At 44.2% G+C, this 25,446-nt stretch overlaps 1 protein-coding gene across 1 annotated transcript; it reads right to left on the bottom strand.

Annotated features, from left to right (window-relative positions):
• Window positions 1-20,804: 20,804 nt before the first annotated feature.
• Window positions 20,805-25,175, bottom strand: LOC127127822 (uncharacterized). Its single transcript, XM_051057104.1, has 2 exons — window positions 25,105-25,175; window positions 20,805-22,713 (listed from the first exon to the last, which is right to left on the bottom strand). Exon 2 carries the CDS (start codon window positions 22,665-22,667, stop codon window positions 20,964-20,966), a length of 1,704 nt encoding a protein of 567 aa, XP_050913061.1. The 5' UTR covers window positions 22,668-22,713; window positions 25,105-25,175; the 3' UTR covers window positions 20,805-20,963.
• Window positions 25,176-25,446: the final 271 nt, after the last annotated feature.

Here is a 25,446-nt window from a genome sequence, read left to right as displayed (position 1 = left end):
CAATTTGAGCTTTTATCCAATTATTTGCACTCTTATTTGTTTCGACTCAACAAATGTTCTGCATGTTTTAATTGATAAAGTATCATTGTTTTCAAAATAAACAAATTTTTCAAAAAAATTTTTTCTTAAAAGTGAACGTTCACAATGATGGAAGGATACTTAGGAGATCCGCAGTGCTCTCCCGAGGGTGGTATGATTACCAACAGGTAAGACATTTGTTCGTATCTCGAGCATAACTTTATCTTTCTCCTGTCCAACCCCTTGTGGTTTCTCCTCAGCAAGGTTGCTCAGTGCAGTGTTGGTTGAAGTTGTTTATCTTCATGTTCCCGGCAGTACAACATTCTTCCTCCAAAGTCCCTGTTAGCCCTATTGTGGGGCATCTCCAGTATAGGTTTGCTTGAGCCCTACCGTGGGGCATTCCCAGCAAGGTTGCTGTTGAAATACTTTTGTGGGGCAGTTCCCCAAGCAGAGTGTTTACTGAAGACGTTAGCGTTCGTCTCTCCAGCAGAGCAGTCTTCTCATCATCCCGCAGGATGGTGTTGTTCCTTGATATCCCAGTCTCCAGTGGATTTTCTTGGCTCTCTGGTGATTTTGGCCTTCCCTATGGAAAAAGAGTAGTATCGGGTGGTTGATTCCTGGACCTGCGTGTTGAGCATGTCTGTTTGTCAGCATTCATCATATATTTCAGGTAGAATGCATACATGCATAATCATAGCATTTGGATACTCATGTTGCAGCTGTTGCCATGTATCTGTTGATTGTTGCCTCTTGCTGTTTGTTGATACAGATCTCTCTAGTAGATCCTCCCTAGCAGATATGGGCGTGTCTGATCTCTCCATGTAGAGCCAACCCCTTTAAGCAGAAAGTGTCCATCCTTTCCTGCCATTTCCCCACTGAGATACATCCTCGTGGATGACGGTTGTTTCCGTTCCCTCCCACATATAACGGGATGGATTTTCCCTATTGAGTTCTTTCCTCATTAGGATGAGTCTTGATTCAGTCTGCCTTTTTGGATCGATCCTAAATTGGCTCCCCGTTGACTGTTTCTTGTGCTTCCCTGGGGCATAAATGAATAGTTGATCACTAACCGGCACTCATTCAATCTTATCCTCAGCGGAATTTGTGGGCCTCTACCTACAAACCGGTAGTTGTAAGTCCAATCGTCGTGGTTTTCTACCTACAAGCTGGTAGTTGTAAAATCCCACGTTCTCCCCTTGGTGGAGTTAACCCTGTGTGCTCATCCTATCGATGACTGGTTACTTTTCCGTGGTTTTCTACCTATAAACCGGTAGATGTAATCCCCTCCTTGCAGTTATCAGTATCCGGTTTGCGGTGTTGATATTCTTTTCCCCTCTGGATACTTGCCTTGATCAAGCAGTATTGTCCCCTTTGGGTCTTCCCCTTCTTTTTGGATATTTCCTCCGAGTTAGCAACTTTATCCTCTTTTGATTGGTCATCTTTTGCATACCTAGTCTGGTACCCCGATGCCTTTCTTGTCGGTCGATTATTCATTTAACAACTTACAACCCGGTTATGGATAATCTTCCATGCGAGTGTATTATCTACGTTCTGACGGCTATAGATAATATATCTCATGCACTCTTTGGTCAATCTTTCGATTGTTATCTCCAGCAGAGTAAGATTCGTATTCCTTGTGGAATCGAATGTTCATCCTTTAACAAGTTTGCTTTCGCTCTCTTCAGGATGTTTTCGGTCGTTTATCCATTTAACAACCTACAACCCGGTTATGGATAATCTTCCATGCGAGTGTATTATCTACGTTTTGACGGCTATAGATAATATGTCTCATGAATTTTCCGGTATTCAGACCGAAGAAGTTTCCGACGATCAGGTCGATGTACTTATGTTTTTTCCGGTATTCAGACCGAAGAAGTTTTCGACGATCAGGTCGATGTACTTATGTTTTTTCCGGTATTCAGACCGAAGAAGTTTCCGACGATCAGGTCGATGTACTTAAGTTTTTTCCGGTATTCAGACCGAAGAAGTTTCCGACGATCAGGTCGATGTACTTATGGCATTCAGGCCAATTTTCCGGTATTCAGACCGAAGTGGCGTTCAGGCCAATTTTCCGGTATTCAGACCGAAGAAGTTTCCGACGATCAGGTCGATGTACTTATGGCATTCAGGCCAATTTTCCGGTATTCAGACCGAAGTGGCGTTCAGGCCAATTTTCCGGTATTCAGACCGAAGAAGTTTCCGACGATCAGGTCGATGTACTTATGGCATTCAGGCCAATTTTCCGATATTCAGACCGAAGTGGCGTTCAGGCCAATTTTCCGGTATTCAGACCGAAGAAGTTTCCGACGATCAGGTCGATGTACTTATGGCACTCAGGCCAATTTTCCGGTATTCAAACCGAAGAAGTTTCCGACGATCAGGTCGATGTACTTATGGCACTCAGGCCAATTTTCCGGTATTCAGACCGAAGTGGCGTTCAGGCCAATTTCCGATTTTCAGATCGAAGAAGTATTCCTCCTCTCCGTTGGTGTCGATAAACGTCGAGTTTTTCCCGATCATCCGTTGATGATTTGGTTGTGTTCACTCTCCCCAGTAGAGTTTCCTCCTCTCCGTTGGTGTCGATAAACGTCGAGTTTTTCCCGATCATCCGTTGATGATTTGGTTGTGTTCACTCTCCCCAGTAGAGTTTCCTCCTCTCCGTTGGTGTCGATAAACGTCGAGTTTTTCCTAGTCATCCGATGATGTCTAGTTGTACCCCTCTCCATGCAGAGTTACCTCTCCGTTGGTTTCGATAAACGTCGAGTTTTTCCCGATCATCCGTTGATGATTTGGTTGTGTTCACTCTCCCCAGTAGAGTTTCCTCCTCTCCGTTGGTGTCGATAAACGTCGAGTTTTTCCTAGTCATCCGATGATGTCTAGTTGCACCCCTCTCCATGCAGAGTTACCTCTCCGTTGGTTTCGATAAACGTCGAGTTTTTCCCGATCATCCGTTGATGATTTGGTTGTGTTCACTCTCCCCAGTAGAGTTTCCTCCTCTCCGTTGGTGTCGATAAACGTCGAGTTTTTCCTAGTCATCCGATGATGTCTAGTTGTACCCCTCTCCATGCAGAGTTACCTCTCCGTTGGTTTCGATAAACGTCGAGTTTTTCCCGATCATCCGTTGATGATTTGGTTGTGTTCACTCTCCCCAGTAGAGTTTCCTCCTCTCCGTTGGTGTCGATAAACGTCGAGTTTTTCCTAGTCATCCGATGATGTCTAGTTGTACCCCTCTCCATGCAGAGTTACCTCTCCGTTGGTTTCGATAAACGTCGAGTTTTTCCCGATCATCCGTTGATGATTTGGTTGTGTCCTTCTTCCCTAGTGAAGTATTCCTCCTCTCCGTTGGTGTCGATAAACGTCGAGTTTTTCCTATGCGTCCGTTGGCGTATAGTTGATATCTTTCCCCGCAGGGTCGTCCCCAGTTAATCCTCCTCTCCGTTGGTGTCGATAAACGTCGAGTTTTTCCCAATCATCCGTTGATGATTTGGTTGTGTTCTGTCTCCCCAGCAGTAGTCCTCCTCTCCGTTGGTGTCGATAAACGTCGAGTTTTTCCTGGTCGTCCCCAGTTGGTTACCTCTCCGTTGGTCTTGGTAAACGTTGAGTTTTCCCATTTCGTCCGTTGACATATGGTTGTATCTCTTCCAGTCATTCATTAATGTCTGGTTACCTCTCCGTTGGTCTTGGTAAACGTTAAGTTTTTCCTAGTTGTCCGTCGGCATCTAGTTGTGATTTTTATTCCCATTCATCATCGTTGTGATGTCTGACTGTGGCCGTATCCTTTGAAAAAAAAAAAAAATACCCAGTAATAAGTATCAGATCCCAGTGGACGTTTCCATTATTGGATCCCTGCATTGTGCAAATTTCTACGGTTCTTTGGTATTCAATCCATGTTTACCCTGAAAGTCTGGCAGCCGTTGCTCTCATCCATTCGGGTTCCCAGCTGATTGAATAGGGGCAGCTGTAGCACCTCGAATTTGCACCTATCATTGTACATACATTCTCATATTAGGTCATAGCATAACATGGTCCACTGCATAGCATTGCATTGTCCCTTTTGCCTCAAGTGCAAGATCATCAGGAGAATTAGGTCAAACTGATCAGGAGATCAGTCAACCAAGCAAGCAAGTGTGTTTTTCATTGAGCCAAGGCCCTAGGGTTGGTCCAACATGTTCACTTGACTTGGGGATCCTTTTGAAGTGTTTAGGTCAAAGATTGGATGCTCAGAGGTCATCAGTCCATGCACAATCAGTCAGAAACCCTAAAAAGTCAAACTTGGTCAACTGTTGGTTGATTTTATGGGTTTGATGGATGGATTTGGTTTGAGAGAGCTTATTCATGTCCAAATAGGCCTCATATATCATGGCAAACAACATCATTGAAGAATTTGAAGCCAAATCAGAAATTTCCAAAAATAGAAACTGGACCTGTAATTTTAACTGCCAAAAATGGAAACTTCTTGAGCCTAAGCTTACATCATGATACAAGCTTCAAATGAATTTTTGCCCAACATGAAAGTTGAAGATCTTGTTCTCCCATTTCCAAAAAGTCCAAGAACTCTCAATTCCCATGTATGGTTGGCAAGATATGATCAATTCATTTTCAAAAATTCTTGAACTTCAAAAGGCCATATCTCTCAAACCATTTGGCCAAATTTGGTGAGGTTTTTTCCAACAAGTCATATTTAACCTCCTCTTTCCAAAAATGTGACTCTCATGCACCAAAACTCTATGGATCAAAATGGCATTTTTTCACTATCATGTTTTAATTTCAAAGTGTGGTGCAAAAGTGGATTTGTGAAATAAGCATTTTTAATCAGAATGGCCAATTGGGAATGACTTGAAATGTTATTTGTGACTTGTGGAAGGCCCAAAATTCGTGCTCCTACCATCACACCTCACCATTTGGACCAAAGTGCTCAATTAGCAAATGGCTTCATAAAGCAAAATGGTGTTTAGCTCTCACTAATCCAAAGTTAAACAACAAATATATACCATTTTTCTGGTCATTGTGCAACCCTAGCAGCCACAGAAAGAACAGAATTCTCTCACTCTCTAAAAATCTCATCTCTTACCATTTTCAAAATCTGTCAAATATTGTCAAAGAACTGAACATTGCCTTGCTTAATACAACATCCTTTCACCATTTTGAGCTTGTTTCCACTATCAAACTGTCGCATCCTGCGAAAAATCAACCGGCGAGACTCAAAAATAAAACACACACAGAGCCGCCACTAAACGTTACTTATCCCAAGATAGGGAAAGGAAACGCTCAGAGAAACCTGGAAAGACATGGTCTCGCGACCAGAGAGAAAGGGTAAGGGAGTCGGTTACGCAAGGGGAAGGTATTAGCACCCCTCACGTCCGTCGTACTCGACGGGATCCACGTCCTAGAATAAAGAAAAGGTTGCTAAACATCACACACACACGGGGAACGCAGGTGGGGTTAGGAGAAACGGGCTCGATAAGGTATCGCACCTTATGCCTACATATCTTGTCTGGAACAAGAATCAGAGCCACTGTAGTTCGGCTTACGTACGCCAAACAACACAAAACAACACAAACAAGCAAGAGTGGCAAACATGGAGCCCGACAACCACTGGATGGAATTACGTCGGCATCCGAACCAAAACACGTACAAAACGGCAAACGTGGAGCCCGACAGCCAATCCTGGGCTTACGTCGGCATCCGAGCCAAAACACAATCAGATAACAAACAAACACACGCAAAAAAAGAAAAAGGTTGCCCGGAGTGGTCTCGCACGACCACCTGCCTACATACCTCGTCTGGCACGAGGATCAGGGCGATGTAGTTCCCCTGAAAGGGACTAAATTGCTAACCAGAAACCGAGGGGAAAACACGACACTAGGGAGCTGAGACTCGAGCCTAATGTTGTCATGCAAAGTCGCCCTAAGTCCAGGTTTCTATCCTACTTGCATAAGCAAACTAACCTAACCAGGAAAGAAGCTAGCACACAAGCATACAATCATATATCAACATTAAATGAGAACAGGCATCTCAAACAAACATGTCAATCAGATATCCACATAACACGCACTATAGCCAAACAAGGGGCTCAATCAATCAGGTTTGACTGCCTAAGCAATCGTCTGTACAGGCTATGTTTGCTCTTAACCTTGCCATTACGAGGCTAAGGTGAAGCAGATGATGGGATGAAGTGAGGATGAGACCTCACAGCTCTTATCCCTAACCAGGGAGAGCTGACAAATGAGCATGGGTCCAGAATAGGGGAACCCTTCTATACTCGATGACTCTGACACAATGTGCACTGCACAGATCTTGGGCTTTTGATCTCAATGCTACAACCATGTAATGGGAGCAAGGAGAAGACTCAACTGAATAGTGGGGGACAGGTTGCTTGTCCCTACCTTCCACCAATTGCCTTATTTAAAGGACTTTCACCTGCTTGGGCTTAAAAATAAACATACACAATCATTGCCTCTTAAGGAGGACTTCAGACAATTTGCCCGGCCCGGTAACAGCCGGGTCTCCAGACTACATGAAGTAAGAAGGTTATACCTCAAATGCAAGTTGCTTAAGCAAAGCAAAGCAATAGTTCACAAGGAACTGAGCAACTAAAGTACCTGGAAACAGTCAAACACAGTCAGTATTCAATCAGACAAATTGTACAGCAAACAATCAAACAGTTTAAACGATACAACACAAAGCAAGCTCAAGGCTTAAGCCCAAGCTCCAACACCTACAAAACAATGTTATGTTAGTGTACAAACATCCACAACATCAATTAAAATCAACTTGTATCATTCTCCATGTACATTATGCTTTTGATCCTGAAAAACCAAGCAAATATTAGTAACTAGACCACTAGGCCAAGCCTAGGGTCCAAAAGCAAGAAAAAACTCAAAACAGCAAGGTATTCATCATCCAACATCAAATTATCATCAAACACAAGCAAACATCATTGGTCTCATGTTTATATCATCCATCATGTTCAATTCATGCACAAAACAATCCATATTGGTTCAAATGAAGCATCAAACATACAAATAGAAGTACTGCATTCAAATCCATACCAAGACACATCAAAAAAATCTCAAATTAAATACACCTAAACAGGGGTCAATCAAGGTCTACCATGTCAAATTTGAGCTCAATTGGGCAAATGGAACCATGTCAATGAAAATCAACAAAAACAGACACAATTTCATGCTTCAATTCACACCATCAATGCATACATCCAATTCAAAAATTCATATCTCATTGAAAACAAAAAAGAAATGGATGAGACCAAAACAGGGAGGTCACACAATGTGTCTAGTTCATGCATATCAAATTTCATGGCCATACAATACAATATGAGGATTTCCCAATCAATCTACCAACATGTATCACATGAGCTTGCAATTTCAATCACCAGAAATGAAAAATCATGATCAATTAGAAAAGGCAGTGAAAAATTCTACAAAAATTCTTGCAACATCCTAACATATCAACAAGTCATCATGCAAAATTTCACATTAATCCAACAAGTATAGGTCACTCAAAAAAATCCAGAAAGTTGACATAATGAGGTGTGACACAAATTGTCACACCTAAGTTCCAGAATTTGCTGCTCATTGACCAGGCATCAAAAATTCATGAAATTTACATATAAATAATCCTCAATGAGTCAAGAACCACTACAAAAATTTTCAGCCATTTATTTTATGATATGAGTATTTCATGATCAAATTACAAACATGTGTCAAAAATGGACATACAATGGAAAACCCTAGGTCAATTGAAAATCCTACCAAGCACAACTTTGACCAATAGGTCAAAAAAATCCTACACTCAAAGACAAAGTCAACACAATTTTTTTCATATTTTTCTGATTTTTTTTACTATTTTTTATGAATTTTTTAATGTGTTGGTGATTTTTAAATAATTATTTAGAATTAATATTAATTAATTAAATTTGTTAATAGCAGTATTGTAAGTATTATGGACCAGTCCACTTTCATTTTTTCGTTGTCAGCTCGCCATTGGTTGTTTTGGGAGGGAAACACCATTTGAAAAGATGCACTGAATCAAATGAATTGAACGAGCCTTTTTTCCAGGAACTGCTTTCTTCTTCGCGCGGCAACATGTTCTTGGAACGGTAGATGCGGTCTCGCTCATTTCTCAACCAAAACTCACAAACTAATAACCGTTGGAAAGGTCTCGATGTCAGGATCTCAAATATGCAAACGATTTCAATTAATTCTTCCTAAATTCTTTGGATCGAACGTTTTAGGTTTTGGTATCAAAGCTTCTAATCACGATATCTCTCTCTATGATTCATCATTCTACAAACCAAGGCTAGCACTGCATTCTACGTGAAACGTTCTACAAAACGCCTATAAACATTCATCGAATCATGAAGTTCGAAAAATTACCTTGAATCCATGGCAGTGTTGAGTTTTGATGTATTTGCGCGCGGAAGTCCAAAACAGTTGAAGAATGATGATAGGTGAGGTAGATGCAACTTGTAGCTTGGCTCGAATTTGCCTCTAATGCCAGAAATCTTCAAACACCATAGTTGAACCTCACTTGGACAGTTGAGTTTGGTGATGGATTTGATGATGATTTGCCAAAACAGTCCAAGAAGATGATGAATCAAGACCAAACCAAAAAGAATCTTCGAGTTTGATGAAGAATTGGAAGAGTTTTTGTGGTTTTTGTGTGATGTGTTCTTGAATGTTCTTGAGAAAATGTGAGAGAATTGGAGAGTTTTTAGATCTGAATTTTGGTGAAATGAAATTCTGTTATGATTAGAAGGAGATTTAGATTATATATGTGAGCCTAATCCATGATTAATCAACTTAATTAACCACCTTGCATTGTTAAGTGAAAATGCTAATTAACAAGTAGGGGCATAATGGGAATTTCCACATGACAGCTAGTGCCACCTGTTTTGACAGCACATACACCTTCCAATTATCATATGTGAGCTGTAGAAACTTGTTTCATGCTCATTGGTTGCTCCATTCTCAAATTCACCATGTGTATGCATTTGGTCCATTTTTGTCATTTCCATTTTTCAAGACAAAATCCAAATTAAAAGCCTTATGCATGAAATGAAAATTCAAACACATTCTAAATGCCATTCCTGAGGTGTTGGAAAAAGTCTCATTCAAAAATTCCAATTATTTTGACATTTGGACAATTTTGCCCCTGGTCCAATTCAGCTGTCCAGTTGAAAAGTGACTTTTTGCCTTGGCCATTTTTGGGAAAATCCAATGATGCACCCTCAAAGTACATGTCAAATGGAGTTTGTGCATATAAAGAACTTGCAATTTGGACAAAGTATGTGGTAGTTATGGCCTCCTGATTACGGTCTTTTCTGAAATTCAATGAGCCATATCTTGCAAACCACACATTGGATTTTCAAGTTCTTGGACTTTTTGGAAAGGTGAGAACAAGATCTACATCTGTCATGTTGAACAATTTTTCATTTGAAGCTTCCTTGGACTTCTGATTTTGAGGTCAAAACTTTCCATTTTCGGAAACTTCAGTTACAAGTCACTTGCTATTTTTGGCAGTTTTTGTCCTGGCTTGATTTTCTTCATTCTCAAGCTTTGCAATGTCATTTAACACTTATTCCAACATGAATGAAGTGTGTCTAACTCATTTCCACCTCCAAATTCACCAGATCATGTACAGTTGACCACAGTTGACTTTTCATCTGACAGATGAATCTGGCAATGCATAGATCAATTTGAGCCCCAATCCTCAACTGAAATGGCTCAAGGGTGAAACCCTAGCCTCAATTAGCACAATATAATCAAAGAATGATCCTCATAACCATCACAGAACTCATTTCCTGATCCAGCCCTGATTGGCCCAATGCAGCTGATTAGGGTTGACCAGTGGTCAAAACCCTAATCTCAAGGAATCAGCTTCAATCTTCAGATGACATCCAACCATGATGATGATGTATCAAATCAATCAATATGAAGACCAATACCCTTGAGAATCATGAAACCCTAATTCACGGCCCAATCCTCAGATGGCCATGATCAGTCAGTAACCTAGGCTTGCACCTTCTGACTTCCTATCTCCTGATTAAGACTTGGGAAGATGGCTTGCACACTGTAACCACATGATATGCAATATGAAATGCCTAATGTCCTAAAATGATATGCAAATATGTTAATGCTAGTCCCAAGAGAGGAGGGCAAATTTTGAGGTGTTACAGCTGCCCCTATTCAATCCACTGTGAACCTGTCGATACGAAATAGCCTCGGATTTCGGATGATCAGGATGAAGAGTGATTGAATACCAAGAAACAGACGAACAATTTGCACCCTGATGGGATAATAATTAACAACGCCTGTCAGCATCGGCGAAGAAACAAACTCTGAACTTGTCGACCTGGATACCAAAATAAATGGTAGCACAGGGATAACCATGGTCTGAGCACCACACATCCACTCAGGATTATCATTCTCTTTTTTTCTTTTTCTTTTTTTTTCTTTTCTTGAACCCCGAAATTTCCTCTGCGCAAACGATCCTCAGATCTCTGCATTTGAACCCCGGAAAATGCCTCAGCACTCCTTCTTGCCAACATAATGAACCCCGATCTCCAATTTGAACCCCAGTCGCCTGACGATAACTCGCGATCGCCAATATGAACCCCGTTCTCCAGAAAATGCCGCAACATCTCATTTTCTCCATTTGAACCCCATCTCCAGAAAATGTATCCACATTTCCTTTTCTCCATTTGAACCCCGTCTCCAGAAAATGTATCCACATTTCCTTTTCTCCAATCTCTCGTGATAATTCCGCTGGCAACGTCGGAAATAACACCCAACCACTCTGAGGGCGACATATCAGAGGGTACACCTTCACAAAGGAAGGTAGCCTGTGTATCTCTTCCTCAGAAGACACCTATAACGACCTCCATTGGCCTCAACCAGAGTCTAAGGTGACACATGAACAGAAGACGCTCCTAAGGACCTCATCCCGGATACAATCTTCAACTCCAATCTCCATTTGAACCCCAGAAAATACCTCAGTATCTCCTTTTCTCCGTTTGAACCCCGATCTCCAGAAAATGTCGCAACATCTCCTTTTCTCCATTTGAACCCCGGAACCGCGCTGATCGCGTAACGTCTTCTGATATCATTTCCATCTCTGTCCGACGGAAACACTTCCTCCAATATCGCACTACTGGGGAACACTGCTGAACTGACGTCATGATGCTAAACTCCTCAGAGTAACATCTTCACCCTCTATCTCGCACGACAGAAACCTCCTCCAGTATCGCACTACCGGGGAACTACCTTTGATCAAATCATGAGGCTAAACTCCTCGGAGTAACACCTTCGCTGTCTGGCAAAAACCACTTCTCAAACAGTAACCACGGCTTGAGACTAGCTTATGCTCGCAATGATGCATGATTGATTTTTTCTGCGTAATGCTCCATAGTTATGGAAATGCTACGCGATTATTTATTTTTCTATGCAATATGCTATGCTTATTTTTCATGATGAATGCATAAAAAGGTATCCCCCTCAAGGGACTCTTCTGGGGAGCATGAGACACTCTGCTGAGGAACTCGTCACCGCTCCAATTCCACCCTGCTGGGGAATAAAACTGCTGCTGGGAAAAGGCAACCCTTGCTGGGGAAGAACCTCCTTTGCACCCAATCCGCTCGAGAAACTGCTGGGGATAAGCACCACCAACACTCTGTGGGGATACAACAATCTTGACTTGCTGGGGATATCAATCCTGATTCCGCTTCGGGAAAACCCTCACAGATACCTGCTGACTCCGCTGGGGAAACACTCACAGAGACTCTGCTAGGGGAATAGCAACCTCCAGGCTCAACTCGGGGAACATCAATACATCACCTGCTGGGGATAACCATCTTGACCCTGCTAGGGAACCGCATACTACTCCGCTGGGGATTACCCATGCAATCCATAGGTAGCATCAACTCAGTTGGGGATGCAGAAATTCGTCCACTATGGGAACCCGTTCAATCCACTGGTGGGATGAACACTGTTGGAGATATATTTCTTTGAAAAATACCCGCTCCACTCGGGGAGAAGCAACCTCCTGGCCTGGCTGCTGAGGAAACACCGTTTTAACCTGCCGGATAACCATCCTGACTCGGCTGGAGAAATCACAGACCTTGGATCTGCAGGGGAGTTGGCCCTCTGATTCTGCTCGGGGACCTAGCTGGGAAATGAGAACAGTTGGTACAGAACACCCGTCAACTCGTCGAACCTTGGCATCCACCTCCCAATCTCGTATCGGCTTTCCGCTTTTGAGAATTCCCAGACTCATCTGGACCTTTTCTGCTCCATCATCTTATATTCCAAGTCGCTCCGCGCTCGACGAGAGATGTACTCCTGGAATTAATACAGAAATTCGATTTTCCGACTTTGAAGAGTCTTCTTGGTTAATTTCAAGGGTCGTCGGACGTCTCTCGTCGTCCTCTACCGTTCTCTAACTTGCTTTGCCCCTGATCGGGCTCTGCGGGGAATTACATACTTTCCAATCTTTTCGACTTTGAAGAGTCTTCTTGATTACCATCAAGGATCGTCGTACGCCGCAACGTCTTCGTCATTCTTTCATTCATTAGTTCCTGAGCGAACTCTCTGGGGATCTGTTTTCAAAAGCTTCCACACCACAACCTGCAAGTGAGTGAAGAATATCTAACAGTACCTGCAAAACAGACCGTCAGATAAAACCGTGCCCCAGGCGTGTCAAGATTTCAACACTTGGGTCATTCAACCTTCCGAATAAGATTTCAAGCTTTCAATCTTATAAACATGCATTGGAAGGGAACCTGTATGTTTTAAAATGCAAAGTTCTTTATCAAAATAATCGGATGTTTTTGCAATCAAAGCGATAATGAGAACAAAAAAACAAAACTATTTGACTGAATATGCATTTTATTGATCGGAAAAGTGTGGCTCAAATAAGCAATACAAAAGGAAGCAATTCCTGAAAAGAGGTAACTGCGCACAAAAGGAAAAAATCTATCCTAATGGCAATGTGAAACTCGTGATCTCATCGAGTTCCAACTCGGTTACACCCCCTATGTCCTCAGACTCTCCACGCTTTCTGCCTTCTGAACAAGACGTTTCTGACTGATCCCTACCGGGTATTATCCATGATGCTTTAACCAAAGCGCAAACGATCATGCTGGACGCAGTTGTTCGTTTCAATCCCTCTTTTGCCTGGACCGCCCTTTCGGGTTTTCAGTCCACCGGGATACCCTTTCTTGCCCAAGTCGCCTTTCCAGGTTTTCGACTTGCCGGGTGTACATTTTTCTTTTTATCCCTAATTTTTGCCCGAACCTTTCTTTCTGTTTTTTGGTTCGCCGGGATGCCCATTTTTGCCTGGACTATTTTATTCTTTTCGTCCAGCGGGTCAATTTATACGAAGTATTTTTTAACTGCGTCCGCATTCACAGGGGATGGAAAATCCTCGCCATCCATGGTCGTCAACAACAAGGCTCCACCAGAGAAAACCTTCTTAACCACGAACGGACCTTCATAATTCGGTGTCCATTTGCCCCTTCGATCGTTTTGAGGAGGAAGGATCCTTTTCAGCACCATATCACCCACGTGATATACCCGAGGTCGTACTTTCTTGTCAAAAGCACGCTTCATCCTTTGCTGGTACAATTGCCCATGACAGATGGCTGCTAGCCTCTTTTCCTCAATCAGGCTCAACTCTTCATATCGGGTCCTTACCCATTCAGCCTCTTGCAATTTCACGTCCATCAGGACTCTCAAAGAGGGAATCTGAACTTCAACAGGTAATACAGCCTCCATCCCATATACCAACGAGAATGGAGTTGCCCCAGTAGATGTGCGTACCGACGTTCGATACCCATGCAATGCAAATGGCAACATCTCATGCCAGTCTTTGTAGGTTACCACCATTTTCTGCACAATCTTCTTTATATTCTTGTTGGCTGCCTCAACCGCCCCATTCATCTTCGGACGATAAGGAGAAGAATTGTGATGCTCAATCTTGAATTCCCGGCACAGCTCTGCCATCATCTTATTGTTCAAATTAGAACCATTATCAGTAATGATTCTCTCGGGAACCCCATATCTGCAAATGATGTCTCTCTTGAGAAATCTGGCCACGACCTGCTTCGTCACATTCGTATAAGAGGCTGCTTCAACCCACTTGGTGAAGTAATCAATAGCCACTAATATGAACCGATGACCATTCGAAGCTGTAGGCTCAATCTTTCCAATCATATCAATGCCCCACATAGCAAACGGCCACGGAGACGACATTAAGCTCAACGGATTTGGAGGCACGTGCACCTTATCAGCATAAATCTGGCATTTATGGCACTTCCGCACAAAATTAAAACATTGGGCCTCCATTGTCATCCAGTAATAACCTGCTCTCAGCAGCTTCTTCACCATCGCATTCCCACTGGCATGGGTACCGAACGATCCCTCATGAACCTCTTTCATCAATTGGCTTGCTTCTGCATCATCCACACATCTGAGCAAGACCCAATCGAAATTCCTCTTATACAAAACCCCATCCTTATTCAGGTAGAATACCATGGCTAACCTCCGCAGAGTCTTTCGATCTTTCTTTGATGCTCCCTCAGGATATTCTTGCGTCTCAAGATAGCGCTTAATATCGTAATACCACGGCTTCTCATCATCAGGCGCTGTATCAACAGCAAACACATAAGCCGGTCTATCCAGACGTCCCACTTCCACACTGGGGAACTGATTCCACCTCTGCACCTTAATCAAGGCGGCTAGAGTAGCCAAAGCATCTGCCAAAGGATTCTCCTCTCTGGGCACATGATGCATCTTCACCTTGGTGAAAAACGTCAACAATCTTCTCGTATAATCTCGGTACGGAACCAAATGAGATTGATGCGTATACCATTTTCCGTTAACCTGATTTATCACCAGAGCTGAATCTCCATATATGACAAGGTTCTTGATTCTCAAATCAATCGCCTCTTCAATCCCCAATATGCAAGCTTCATATTCAGCTACGTTGTTGGTGCACTCAAATGTTAGCCGGGCAGCAAAAGGAATGTGGGATCCTTTCGGCGTAACCAAAACAGCACCAACACCGCTTCCATTCACGTTAACGGCCCCATCAAACATCAGAATCCATTCGGATTCAGGGTCGGGCCCCTCCTCCGGGATCGGTTCCTCACAATCTTTCGATTTAAGAAACATGATGTCCTCATCAGGGAATTCAAACTTCATCGGTTGATAATCATCAATGGGTTGCTGGGCGAGGTAATCAGACAATACACTCCCCTTAATCGCTTTCTGAGAGGTATACTGTATATCATATTCAGTCAAAATCATTTGCCACCTCGCAACCCGTCCGGTCAACGCTGGCTTCTCAAAAATGTACTTGATTGGATCCATCTTGGAAATCAACAAAGTGGTATGAACCAGCATGTACTGCCTTAGTCGGCGAGCAGCCCAGACCAAAGCACAGCAAGTTTTCTCGAGCAGTGAATATCTTGTTTCACAGTCGGTAAACTTTTTGCTAAGGTAGTATATGGCATGCTCTTTTCGACCAGACTCGTCATGTTGCCCCAATACACACCCCATAGACCCCTCGAGGACTGTCATGTACAGAATTAACGGTCTTCCCTCCACAGGAGGCATCAGAATCGGAGGCTCCTGCAAATACTCTTTGATCTTTTCAAATGCCGCTTGGCAATCATCATTCCACCTGACCATTTGGTCTTTTCTCAACAATTTAAAGATTGGTTCACACGTGGCTGTTAGATGAGATATGAACCGTGAAATGTAGTTCAATCTACCCAAGAAACCACGAACCTCTTTCTCCGTTCTCGGTTCAGGCATTTCTTTTATCGCTTTTACTTTTGCAGGATCAACCTCGATTCCTTTCTCACTTACAATGAACCCCAGCAATTTACCGGACCGCACTCCGAACGTGCACTTGTTCGGATTCAACCTCAGTCTGAACTGTCTCAACCAGTCAAACAGCTTGGCCAGATCTACCAAATGCCCCTCTTCTGTTTGGGACTTTGCTATCATGTCATCAACATAGCATTCAATTTCATGATGAATCATATCATGAAACAAAGTCACCATGGCTCTCTGATAAGTAGCACCGGCGTTTTTGAGACCGAATGGCATCACCTTGTAACAAAAGGTGCCCCACGGTGTAATGAACGTTGTTTTCTCCATATCATCTGGCGACATTTTGATTTGATTATAGCCAGAAAAGCCATCCATGAAGGAAAACACCGAGAATTGAGCAGTATTATCTACCAACACGTCAATGTGTGGTAGTGGAAAATCATCTTTCGGACTAGCTCTATTCAGATCTCGGTAGTCCACACACATTCTTACCTTCCCATCTTTCTTCGGGACTGGCACAATGTTCGCAACCCATGGCGGATAGTTAGTGACAGCAAGGAAACCAGCATCCCACTGCTTCTGCACTTCTTCCTTAATCTTCATCGCCATATCAGGTCGAGTTCTGCGCAACTTCTGCTTCACTGGAGGACAATCTGTTCTCAACGGTAGCTTGTGCACAACAATATCGGTATCCAACCCTGGCATATCTTGATAAGACCAGGCAAAGATGTCGACATACTCTTTCAGCAACGCCACCATTCGGCTCTTGACACTCTCCTCCAAAGCAGCCCCGATTTTCACCTCCTTCTTAACCTCATCGGTACCCAGATTTACAACCTCAATCTGTTCCTCATGCGGCTGAATGACCTTCTCCTCTTGTTTTAACAACCTGGCCAATTCCCCTGGTAGTTCACAATCTTCTTCGTCTTCTTCTTCAGCAAGATAGATCGGATTGTCGAAGTCATACAAGGGTGTAACAGGATTGTTATCAATGAGATCCGGAGAGGAATCGCATCTGCATGAATGTTGATTCATGCATTGCTTTAGAACCGGTGTGAAAAATTGAAAAGGAAAAATGAAAACATTGCCATTTTTATTTGTTTTTAATTTTTAAACTGCAAAAATAAATGAAAAACAGGGAACACCGCTTTTAACTGAAAAACATCCTTTTATTAATGATGCAAAATTCTGCAAATTTAAACATGAGGTGGCCCTTACAATGGACCATTACGTGTCGGGCAACACGCATGGTTTGCATGCAAATAAGAAAGAAAACAAGAAAAATATTACTCTTCGAGGAGAGTGACCCGGATGATTTCTTCGGCCTTCCAGTTGTGGATTTCCATCCCTGGTTCGCACGGCGTTATCCACCGGTCCATGTCACAGTCGCTGTCAGTATCTTCACCCATCATGCAGATGTGGTCCGGATCCAGCATTCCGGCACTCGTGAAAGTTACAGACGTACGACCCCCTCTTCCTCGTCCCAAGCCTCGGCCCGGTTGATATCCAACCCCAAAACGGTCTTTTTTCTCAGGGACCTCCATTATTCTGCCCCAGCCTGGAGCCTCTCCGCTTTTGACTACCTCAGCAGCCTGCTTATAAGAAGCGATGGACGGTTTCTCTTCCTCTTGCTTGGCGAACAGGGCATTCTCCACCTTAACAGTTTCAAATGACTGGCTAGGCGTCTCCCATATTTCGCCGTCCATCTCAACATATTTGAAAGAAGACAGGTGGCTGACAAAGATGTCCTCCTCTCCGCAAACAGTAACAACCTGGCCTCCCCAAACATATTTCAGCTTTTGGTGCAAAGTCGACGTAACTGCTCCCGCAGCATGAATCCATGGGCGACCCAACAAGCAACTGTAAGCTGGTTGGATGTCCATAACATAGAAGGTTGACTTAAACACCTCCGGGCCAATCTTTACTGGTAACTCCACCTCCCCGAATACGGCTCGCTTTGACCCATCAAAAGCCCGCACAATTAAATCAGTCGGGGTCAGAATCAGCCCATCACAATTAAGCTTTGCCAGGGCCTTCTTAGGCAACACATTCAAAGAGGAACCGGTATCAACCAGCACATGCGAAAGCACGGCTCCTTTGCATTCCATGGCAATGTGTAGAGCCCGGTTATGATTCCTGCCGTCCACTGTCAGGTCCATATCCGTAAAGCCCAGCCCATGGCTAGCATGCACGTTGGATACGACCGTCTCCAATTGGTTGATTGTGATCTCCTGAGGAACATAAGCTTTCTTCAATATTTTCAACAAAGCCTCCCTATGACCCTCAGAACTCAACAGCAGTGACAGAATTGAGATTTTTGAAGGAGTCTGCTGCAAGTGATCAACCAACTTGTACTCTGACTTCTTGATGATCCTCAGAAATTCCTCAGCTTCATCATCAAATTTATTATCCGACCCCGCAGGCGCCGGTGTCATCACAGGAGTACTACCATTATCCACCACAGCCTTTCCCTTTGCCCTGGCTAAAGCCTCGGCCTTTTCTTTTTTCTCTTTTTCTTCCTCCCCCCTCCTCAATGCGTCGGGAGCAAACAACCTACCGCTGCGAGTGAAACCGCTGGGACCGGCATTATCCACCTTTAGCACGGTGGTTTCACTAGCGGATTGTTCCTCCAACCTCTCACCATTACAATATACCTCCCCACCATAATGCCAAGGTACGGCATCATCTTTGTCATATGGAATTGGCCCAGGTACCGTGATGGTAACTGGGGCCTCCTCCACCAGATTTGACAAATCCACCGGATCATAGTATATAGTTATGGTGGAGACCTCTTCACTCTTTCCTTCAGCCTTCTCAATCACAATATTCCCTGCATCCATCAGACCCTGGACATGCTTCCTCAGAAGCTCACAACCATTTGCAGAAATAGTGCACTCAGCACAATCAGATCCGCAGCCCGGATAGACCCCATTCCTCAACAACTGCCTTTTGACCTCAATCAAAGGCGTCTTCAGCTGACCAACCTCAAACAGCCCCACTCTGCTCTCCTCAAAGATGGCATTCACCCCCCTCTGACCATGCGCAGGCATGGGATTTGCATTGACATTGGGGGATGGAGCAAAATTAATAGCCTTGGAATCCACTAAATCCTGAACTGTGTGCTTAAAAGCTTTACAGTTCTCAATATTATGCCCAGGCGCACCTGAGTGGAATTCACATTTCGCAGTCTCATCATAACTGGCTGGCCTCTGATCAGGTCTCAAAGGTGCCAGAGTTCTAGTTTGCACAAGGCCCAAATCCATCAACTTTTTGAACAAAAAGGCATAAGTCACCGGAGGCCTATCGAATTGTCTGTCCTGCGCTCCGCCCCGGACTTGATAACCAGCCCTTTGTGGTCTCTGTTGAAAGGGTTGTTGTCTCTGTTGCTGTTGCTGTTGCGGTTGTGCTGAATGAGACTCAGCAGGAATTGTTACCGCAGCGGTATGCTGGAAGTAACGTTCCCTACCGGGTCCGCGCTGCGTGTACACTGCGTTGGTGTCTCCTTCCTTCTTTCTCTGCCCACCATTATTGCCGAATGGTTTCTTCGTACCAGAAGAAGAAGAAGACGCACCCTGAATTTTGCCCAGCTTTAACCAACTCTCTATCCTTTCCCCCGCCACCACAATGTCGGAGAAGTTGGTGACAGGACAACCTACCATCCTCTCAGCAAATGGCCCCTGCAGGGTCCCCATAAACAAATCAGACATCTCCCGATCTACCAACGGAGGTTGAACTCTGGCAGCCAACTCTCTCCACCTTTGCGCATACTCTTTAAAGCCCTCATTATGTTTCTGAGACATACCCTGCAGCTGGGTACGACTCGGAGCCATATCTGCATTAAACTGGTACTGCTTAAAGAAAGCATCTCCCAAATCTTGCCAGCTTTTGATATCGGACGATCTCAACTTGGTGTACCATTCCAAGGAGCCTCCAGACAGGCTGTCCTGGAAAAAGTACATCCACAGTTTTTGATCCGCGGTGTATGCTGAGATTTTGCGGACAAATGCCTGGAGATGAGTTTCCGGGCAAGAACTGCCATTGTATTTGTCGAATGCGGGCGCCTTGAATTTCTGAGGGATTACAATCCCCTCCACCAGCCCCATGTTGGACATATTTACCACCCCAGGCGTGGCATAGCTCTCCAGCACTTTGATTTTCTCAGCCAGCAGCTGGATTTCCTTATTCTGAGGAGGAATGTCGTAAGGCACAAAAGGCTCATTTCGCATAGAGAACTGGTCAGCCTCTCTATCTTCCTCCTGATCTTCGTCAAACCCATAAAACGGAGGCACAAAGTTGTCTTTCATATTCTGACTAGGCCCAGGTTGACCAGCAGCACCAGCATTATTCACCAGACCAACTGTTGTCCTCTTTCCACCATCACGAGATCCCTGCCCCTGGTTGGAGACTCCATCCAGGTTGACCCCACTGTTCTGAGCAGAAACCCGCTCGAGTTTCTCAACTTTATCTGCGAGAGCCTTCTGACCAATGGCAAAACCTTGCATTATATTGATCAGTTCGGTCATTTTCTCCTTCAATTCCAGCATATCAGCACTGGGAAGCTCCATGAGTCTGGGAGTGTTTCTTCTTGTGTAATATCTGTGAGGGCGAGTTGAGTGCAGGGGTACTACTCTTCGAGCGCGAGCAATGATTCCTGGTTACAAACAAACACGTTAGTAATAGTCACCTGCAAAATAAAACACAAGTTATCATGATTATGCATGTATGCAGTGCATATCCATATGAAGGACACTCTGTCTCTCGACTCTGGCATCATCGAGACAAATAATAATCCGGCATCAATATTCTGATTAGCAGTGTTTAATTTTGTCGTGCAGATCGGAGATATGTGATTTAGCATGATACCCCCAACCATGTGTGTGCTCGTGAGAGTGCATACAGCAAAGCAAATAAAGCTTGAAAACCAATCACTGAATGAAAATCGCCATCACATAACCAAAAGAGTGCACAATCAGTGCAATAGTCATACATCAGATCAAATATCAAATACAATCCTCCAAAATAGGAAAGAAATACAAGCAAATGAATTCCGTCAACAAGCCTGACGGTAATTCAACACAAATGAAAGATCTATCTGGATGAGGGTCCCACAGGTGGCCCCATCTCGCCTTCCATCCTTGCGAACTCTACGGCGAACCTGAGCTCGGTGTTCTCCTGCTGTAGTCTTCCAACTTCCTTCTGATGAATCTTCATCTGCCTGAAGTAATGATCTCTCTCAGCTAGGTAATGATCTCTCTCAGCCCTGATCTTTGCTTTCTCTGCTTCCCACTCTGCAGCAAGTACTCTGGCTCTCTCATCCCTCTGTTCTCTGACAAGGATCTGCCTCCTCTTCTCATCTTCAATAACCTGGGATACTCTGAACAGCTTCTCCTTTGTGATGTCATGCTCCCGGTTGGACGATGCTAAAGCTTGGCTGATCTTCCCATAATAGGCTGTATCCATCTCAAATCGCTTGGTCTCCAAAGCATGCCGCTTATCCTGATCTTCCATCTTTGCTTTGAGCTCCTGATTAGCTCTCTGAACCCGAGCAACATTCATCTCCAATTCCGTCCTCTCTGCAAGCAGCTGATCTCGTTCCCGCTTCATCTCTAAGAACTCATCCATACTGACAGTAGAAGGAGTCTCCTCAACCAACGGATACCACGGATCGACCATAGGAAACGGTAGACAAGTAAGCTCCACTCTCTTTCTGAGCCAATCATCGAATGGAGGAAAAGATCTGTTGTTAGCCCTACCCCAAGAAGCCTTGCCTTTCCTTTGAATACTGCGCCATGCATCGGATATCTGCTTCACCCTATCCTGATTACCCTCAACCGGGAAGTACACAGATTCCTGAACATCACTCTTGTATGGTGGAAGCTCCATAGCGAATCCCATCTGCCTCTTAAGAAGTGTCGGGTTATAATTAATGCAACCCTGCACCCCTATAAGTGGCACATTGGGAAAACCCCTGCAACTGCAGATAAAGTCCTGTCCAACCCCGCTGCTGTGAGTCCAATCTATGTCCTTAGCCCTCAAACCCATCAGTTTGGTCACCCAATTAACATTCTGACCCAGAAGAACAAAAGCACCCTTGGATGGCAAGTAACCCATAAACCACTTGACCAATAACTGCGCACAGCATCGAATCAGACCCCCACGCCTCTTCTCATTCCGGTTATGAACCGAATAATAGACATCTCCAATCAATGTAGGGATAGGATTCCTTCGAATAAACAAGCGGATGGCATTGATATCCACAAAGTTCTTCTGGTTCGGAAACAGAATGATCCCATAAATGCTCGCCGCAACCAGAGCACAGACAGCTTCCCAATTCCCCAATTCTGACTGCTCTTTAGCCTTAGCCTCTAGGAAACTCAGATGAAAACCAGGCAACTTACCCTTCTCCTTCAGATTACCCTTCACAACCTCTGGACTCAGATAGAAGGCACGAGAAATCCCACCAATATCAGGTTCTTCCTTAGTAACACGGAAAGGAACCTGATCCCTGATCTGGATATTCAAAATATCAGCATAATCTTCCAACATCGGCCCTAGCACGTAATCTGGGAAGACGAAACACCTCAGCTCAGGATCGTAAAACTGAAGTAGAGTATGGATGGCACTCCGGTCTCTATCCATGAGCCTGAAAACTGTCTTCAGAATACCCCCATACACCTCACGAAACAACCCCACATGGTCAGGAGTGATCAACGCTATCATATCCTTCAGCACACTGATATCCGGGTCAAAGAAACTGTAAGCAACATCATCCTTCAAGCCGGGTCTTCTCATCTCTGAATAGAAAGTCTCTCAGCCAAGATCTCGATCCAAAGGGTCCCTGCATATGGGTAAACATGTGTTAGATGTAATTAATGCAAGATGCAATGATGCTGATGAATGAATGCAATGCGTTGCCATCCTCCAAGCCATCTGGTCATCTGCACTGAATCTGGGCTCTGAACTGATCATAACCATCTGAGGAATACACAATCACAATTCTGACCCACGGGTTCCGAAATAAACGGAAGACAGATACATCATCATCACCACTGGTCTCTGATCAGACACACCATCACCATCTGAATCGGCCCAGGGAATCCGAAATAAACGGGTCCCCACTGATAAATATCTCGGCCCGGGGAATCCGAAATAAACGGATCCCCACTGATAAATCACAGACAGCACTCCGGCGTCACGGCAACAAATAACCATAAATCCGACTCATAAATATGTCTCTGAATCACAGCTCAAAAGGTCACCATCTGATTATGCCTCTGAACAAATCAACCTCCCCTCACAGGTTAATTCTAAACAGGTCATCCTAAGGCGGATAATAGTCTCGACAATCGGGCGGAGATACTCAATGGGTTTGCCCTTGCGGGTGTGCCATTGTAGCTCCCTTAAGATCGTCTAAACCAAAGATCCGGGAAATGATCGGTCATCAGAGTCAACAGCCCAAAAGAGATAACCCAACCAAAGTGGAGAACCCCACTGGAAGAGCACTTCTCAGATGAACCTCGTCCGACTTGTGGTATGTCACGTCGCAACAATATGCCCAACCGACACATGAGCGACGTGAGACCACGCTAATCCTAGGTGTATACTCGGGCCTGGGTTTTAGCCCCACTCAGAACACCCACCCCAAAGTAACAGAACCACCTGCAGAGGAAGATGGCAACATGACAGTAATGATGCATGCACGTATTAATGCAAGTATATACATGGGTTAGAATAATAAATGCAATAAATAAACAATACAAGCAACCAAAACCAATCCTAGAATGCTAGGAAGGACTCGCTTAGGGACGATGGACCAGCATAGGTCTACATCCAGATATTCCCCAGCAGAGTCGCCAGCTGTCGCATCCTGCGAAAAATCAACCGGCGAGACTCAAAAATAAAACACACACAGAGCCGCCACTAAACGTTATTTATCCCAAGATAGGGAAAGGAAACGCTCAGAGAAACCTGGAAAGACATGGTCTCGCGACCAGAGAGAAAGGGTAAGGGAGTCGGTTACGCAAGGGGAAGGTATTAGCACCCCTCACGTCCGTCGTACTCGACGGGATCCACGTCCTAGAATAAAGAAAAGGTTGCTAAACATCACACACACACACGGGGAACGCAGGTGGGGTTAGGAGAAACGGGCTCGATAAGGTATCGCACCTTATGCCTACATATCTTGTCTGGAACAAGAATCAGAGCCACTGTAGTTCGGCTTACGTACGCCAAACAACACAAAACAACACAAACAAGCAAGAGTGGCAAACATGGAGCCCGACAACCACTGGATGGAATTACGTCGGCATCCGAACCAAAACACGTACAAAACGGCAAACGTGGAGCCCGACAGCCAATCCTGGGCTTACGTCGGCATCCGAGCCAAAACACAATCAGATAACAAACAAACACACGCAAAAAAAGAAAAAGGTTGCCCGGAGTGGTCTCGCACGACCACCTGCCTACATACCTCGTCTGGCACAAGGATCAGGGCGATGTAGTTCCCCTGAAAGGGACTAAATTGCTAACCAGAAACCGAGGGGAAAACACGACACTAGGGAGCTGAGACTCGAGCCTAATGTTGTCATGCAAAGTCGCCCTAAGTCCAGGTTTCTATCCTACTTGCATAAGCAAACTAACCTAACCAGGAAAGAAGCTAACACACAAGCATACAATCATATATCAACATTAAATGAGAACAGGCATCTCAAACAAACATGTCAATCAGATATCCACATAACACGCACTATAGCCAAACAAGGGGCTCAATCAATCAGGTTTGACTGCCTAAGCAATCGTCTGTACAGGCTATGTTTGCTCTTAACCTTGCCATTACGAGGCTAAGGTGAAGCAGATGATGGGATGAAGTGAGGATGAGACCTCACAGCTCTTATCCCTAACCAGGGAGAGCTGACAAATGAGCATGGGTCCAGAATAGGGGAACCCTTCTATACTCGATGACTCTGACACAATGTGCACTGCACAGATCTTGGGCTTTTGATCTCAATGCTACAACCATGTAATGGGAGCAAGGAGAAGACTCAACTGAATAGTGGGGGACAGGTTGCTTGTCCCTACCTTCCACCAATTGCCTTATTTAAAGGACTTTCACCTGCTTGGGCTTAAAAATAAACATACACAATCATTGCCTCTTAAGGAGGACTTCAGACAATTTGCCCGGCCCGGTAACAGCCGGGTCTCCAGACTACATGAAGTAAGAAGGTTATACCTCAAATGCAAGTTGCTTAAGCAAAGCAAAGCAATAGTTCACAAGGAACTGAGCAACTAAAGTACCTGGAAACAGTCAAACACAGTCAGTATTCAATCAGACAAATTGTACAGCAAACAATCAAACAGTTTAAACGATACAACACAAAGCAAGCTCAAGGCTTAAGCCCAAGCTCCAACACCTACAAAACAATGTTATGTTAGTGTACAAACATCCACAACATCAATTAAAATCAACTTGTATCATTCTCCATGTACATTATGCTTTTGATCCTGAAAAACCAAGCAAATATTAGTAACTAGACCACTAGGCCAAGCCTAGGGTCCAAAAGCAAGAAAAAAC

This window comes from Lathyrus oleraceus, chromosome 3 (genome assembly GCF_024323335.1).
Source record: "Lathyrus oleraceus cultivar Zhongwan6 chromosome 3, CAAS_Psat_ZW6_1.0, whole genome shotgun sequence".
In the NCBI taxonomy this organism is placed as follows: Eukaryota; Viridiplantae; Streptophyta; class Magnoliopsida; order Fabales; family Fabaceae; genus Lathyrus; species Lathyrus oleraceus.
Note: the sequence above shows the minus strand (reverse complement) of the source record. Positions and strands in the feature narration are given on the sequence as shown.

Bases quoted from the DNA above. Each gene is read 5' to 3' on its own strand.
- LOC127127822 (XM_051057104.1), bottom strand. From the start codon at position 22,667: ATGAGAAGACCCGGCTTGAAGGATGATGTTGCTTACAGTTTCTTTGAC.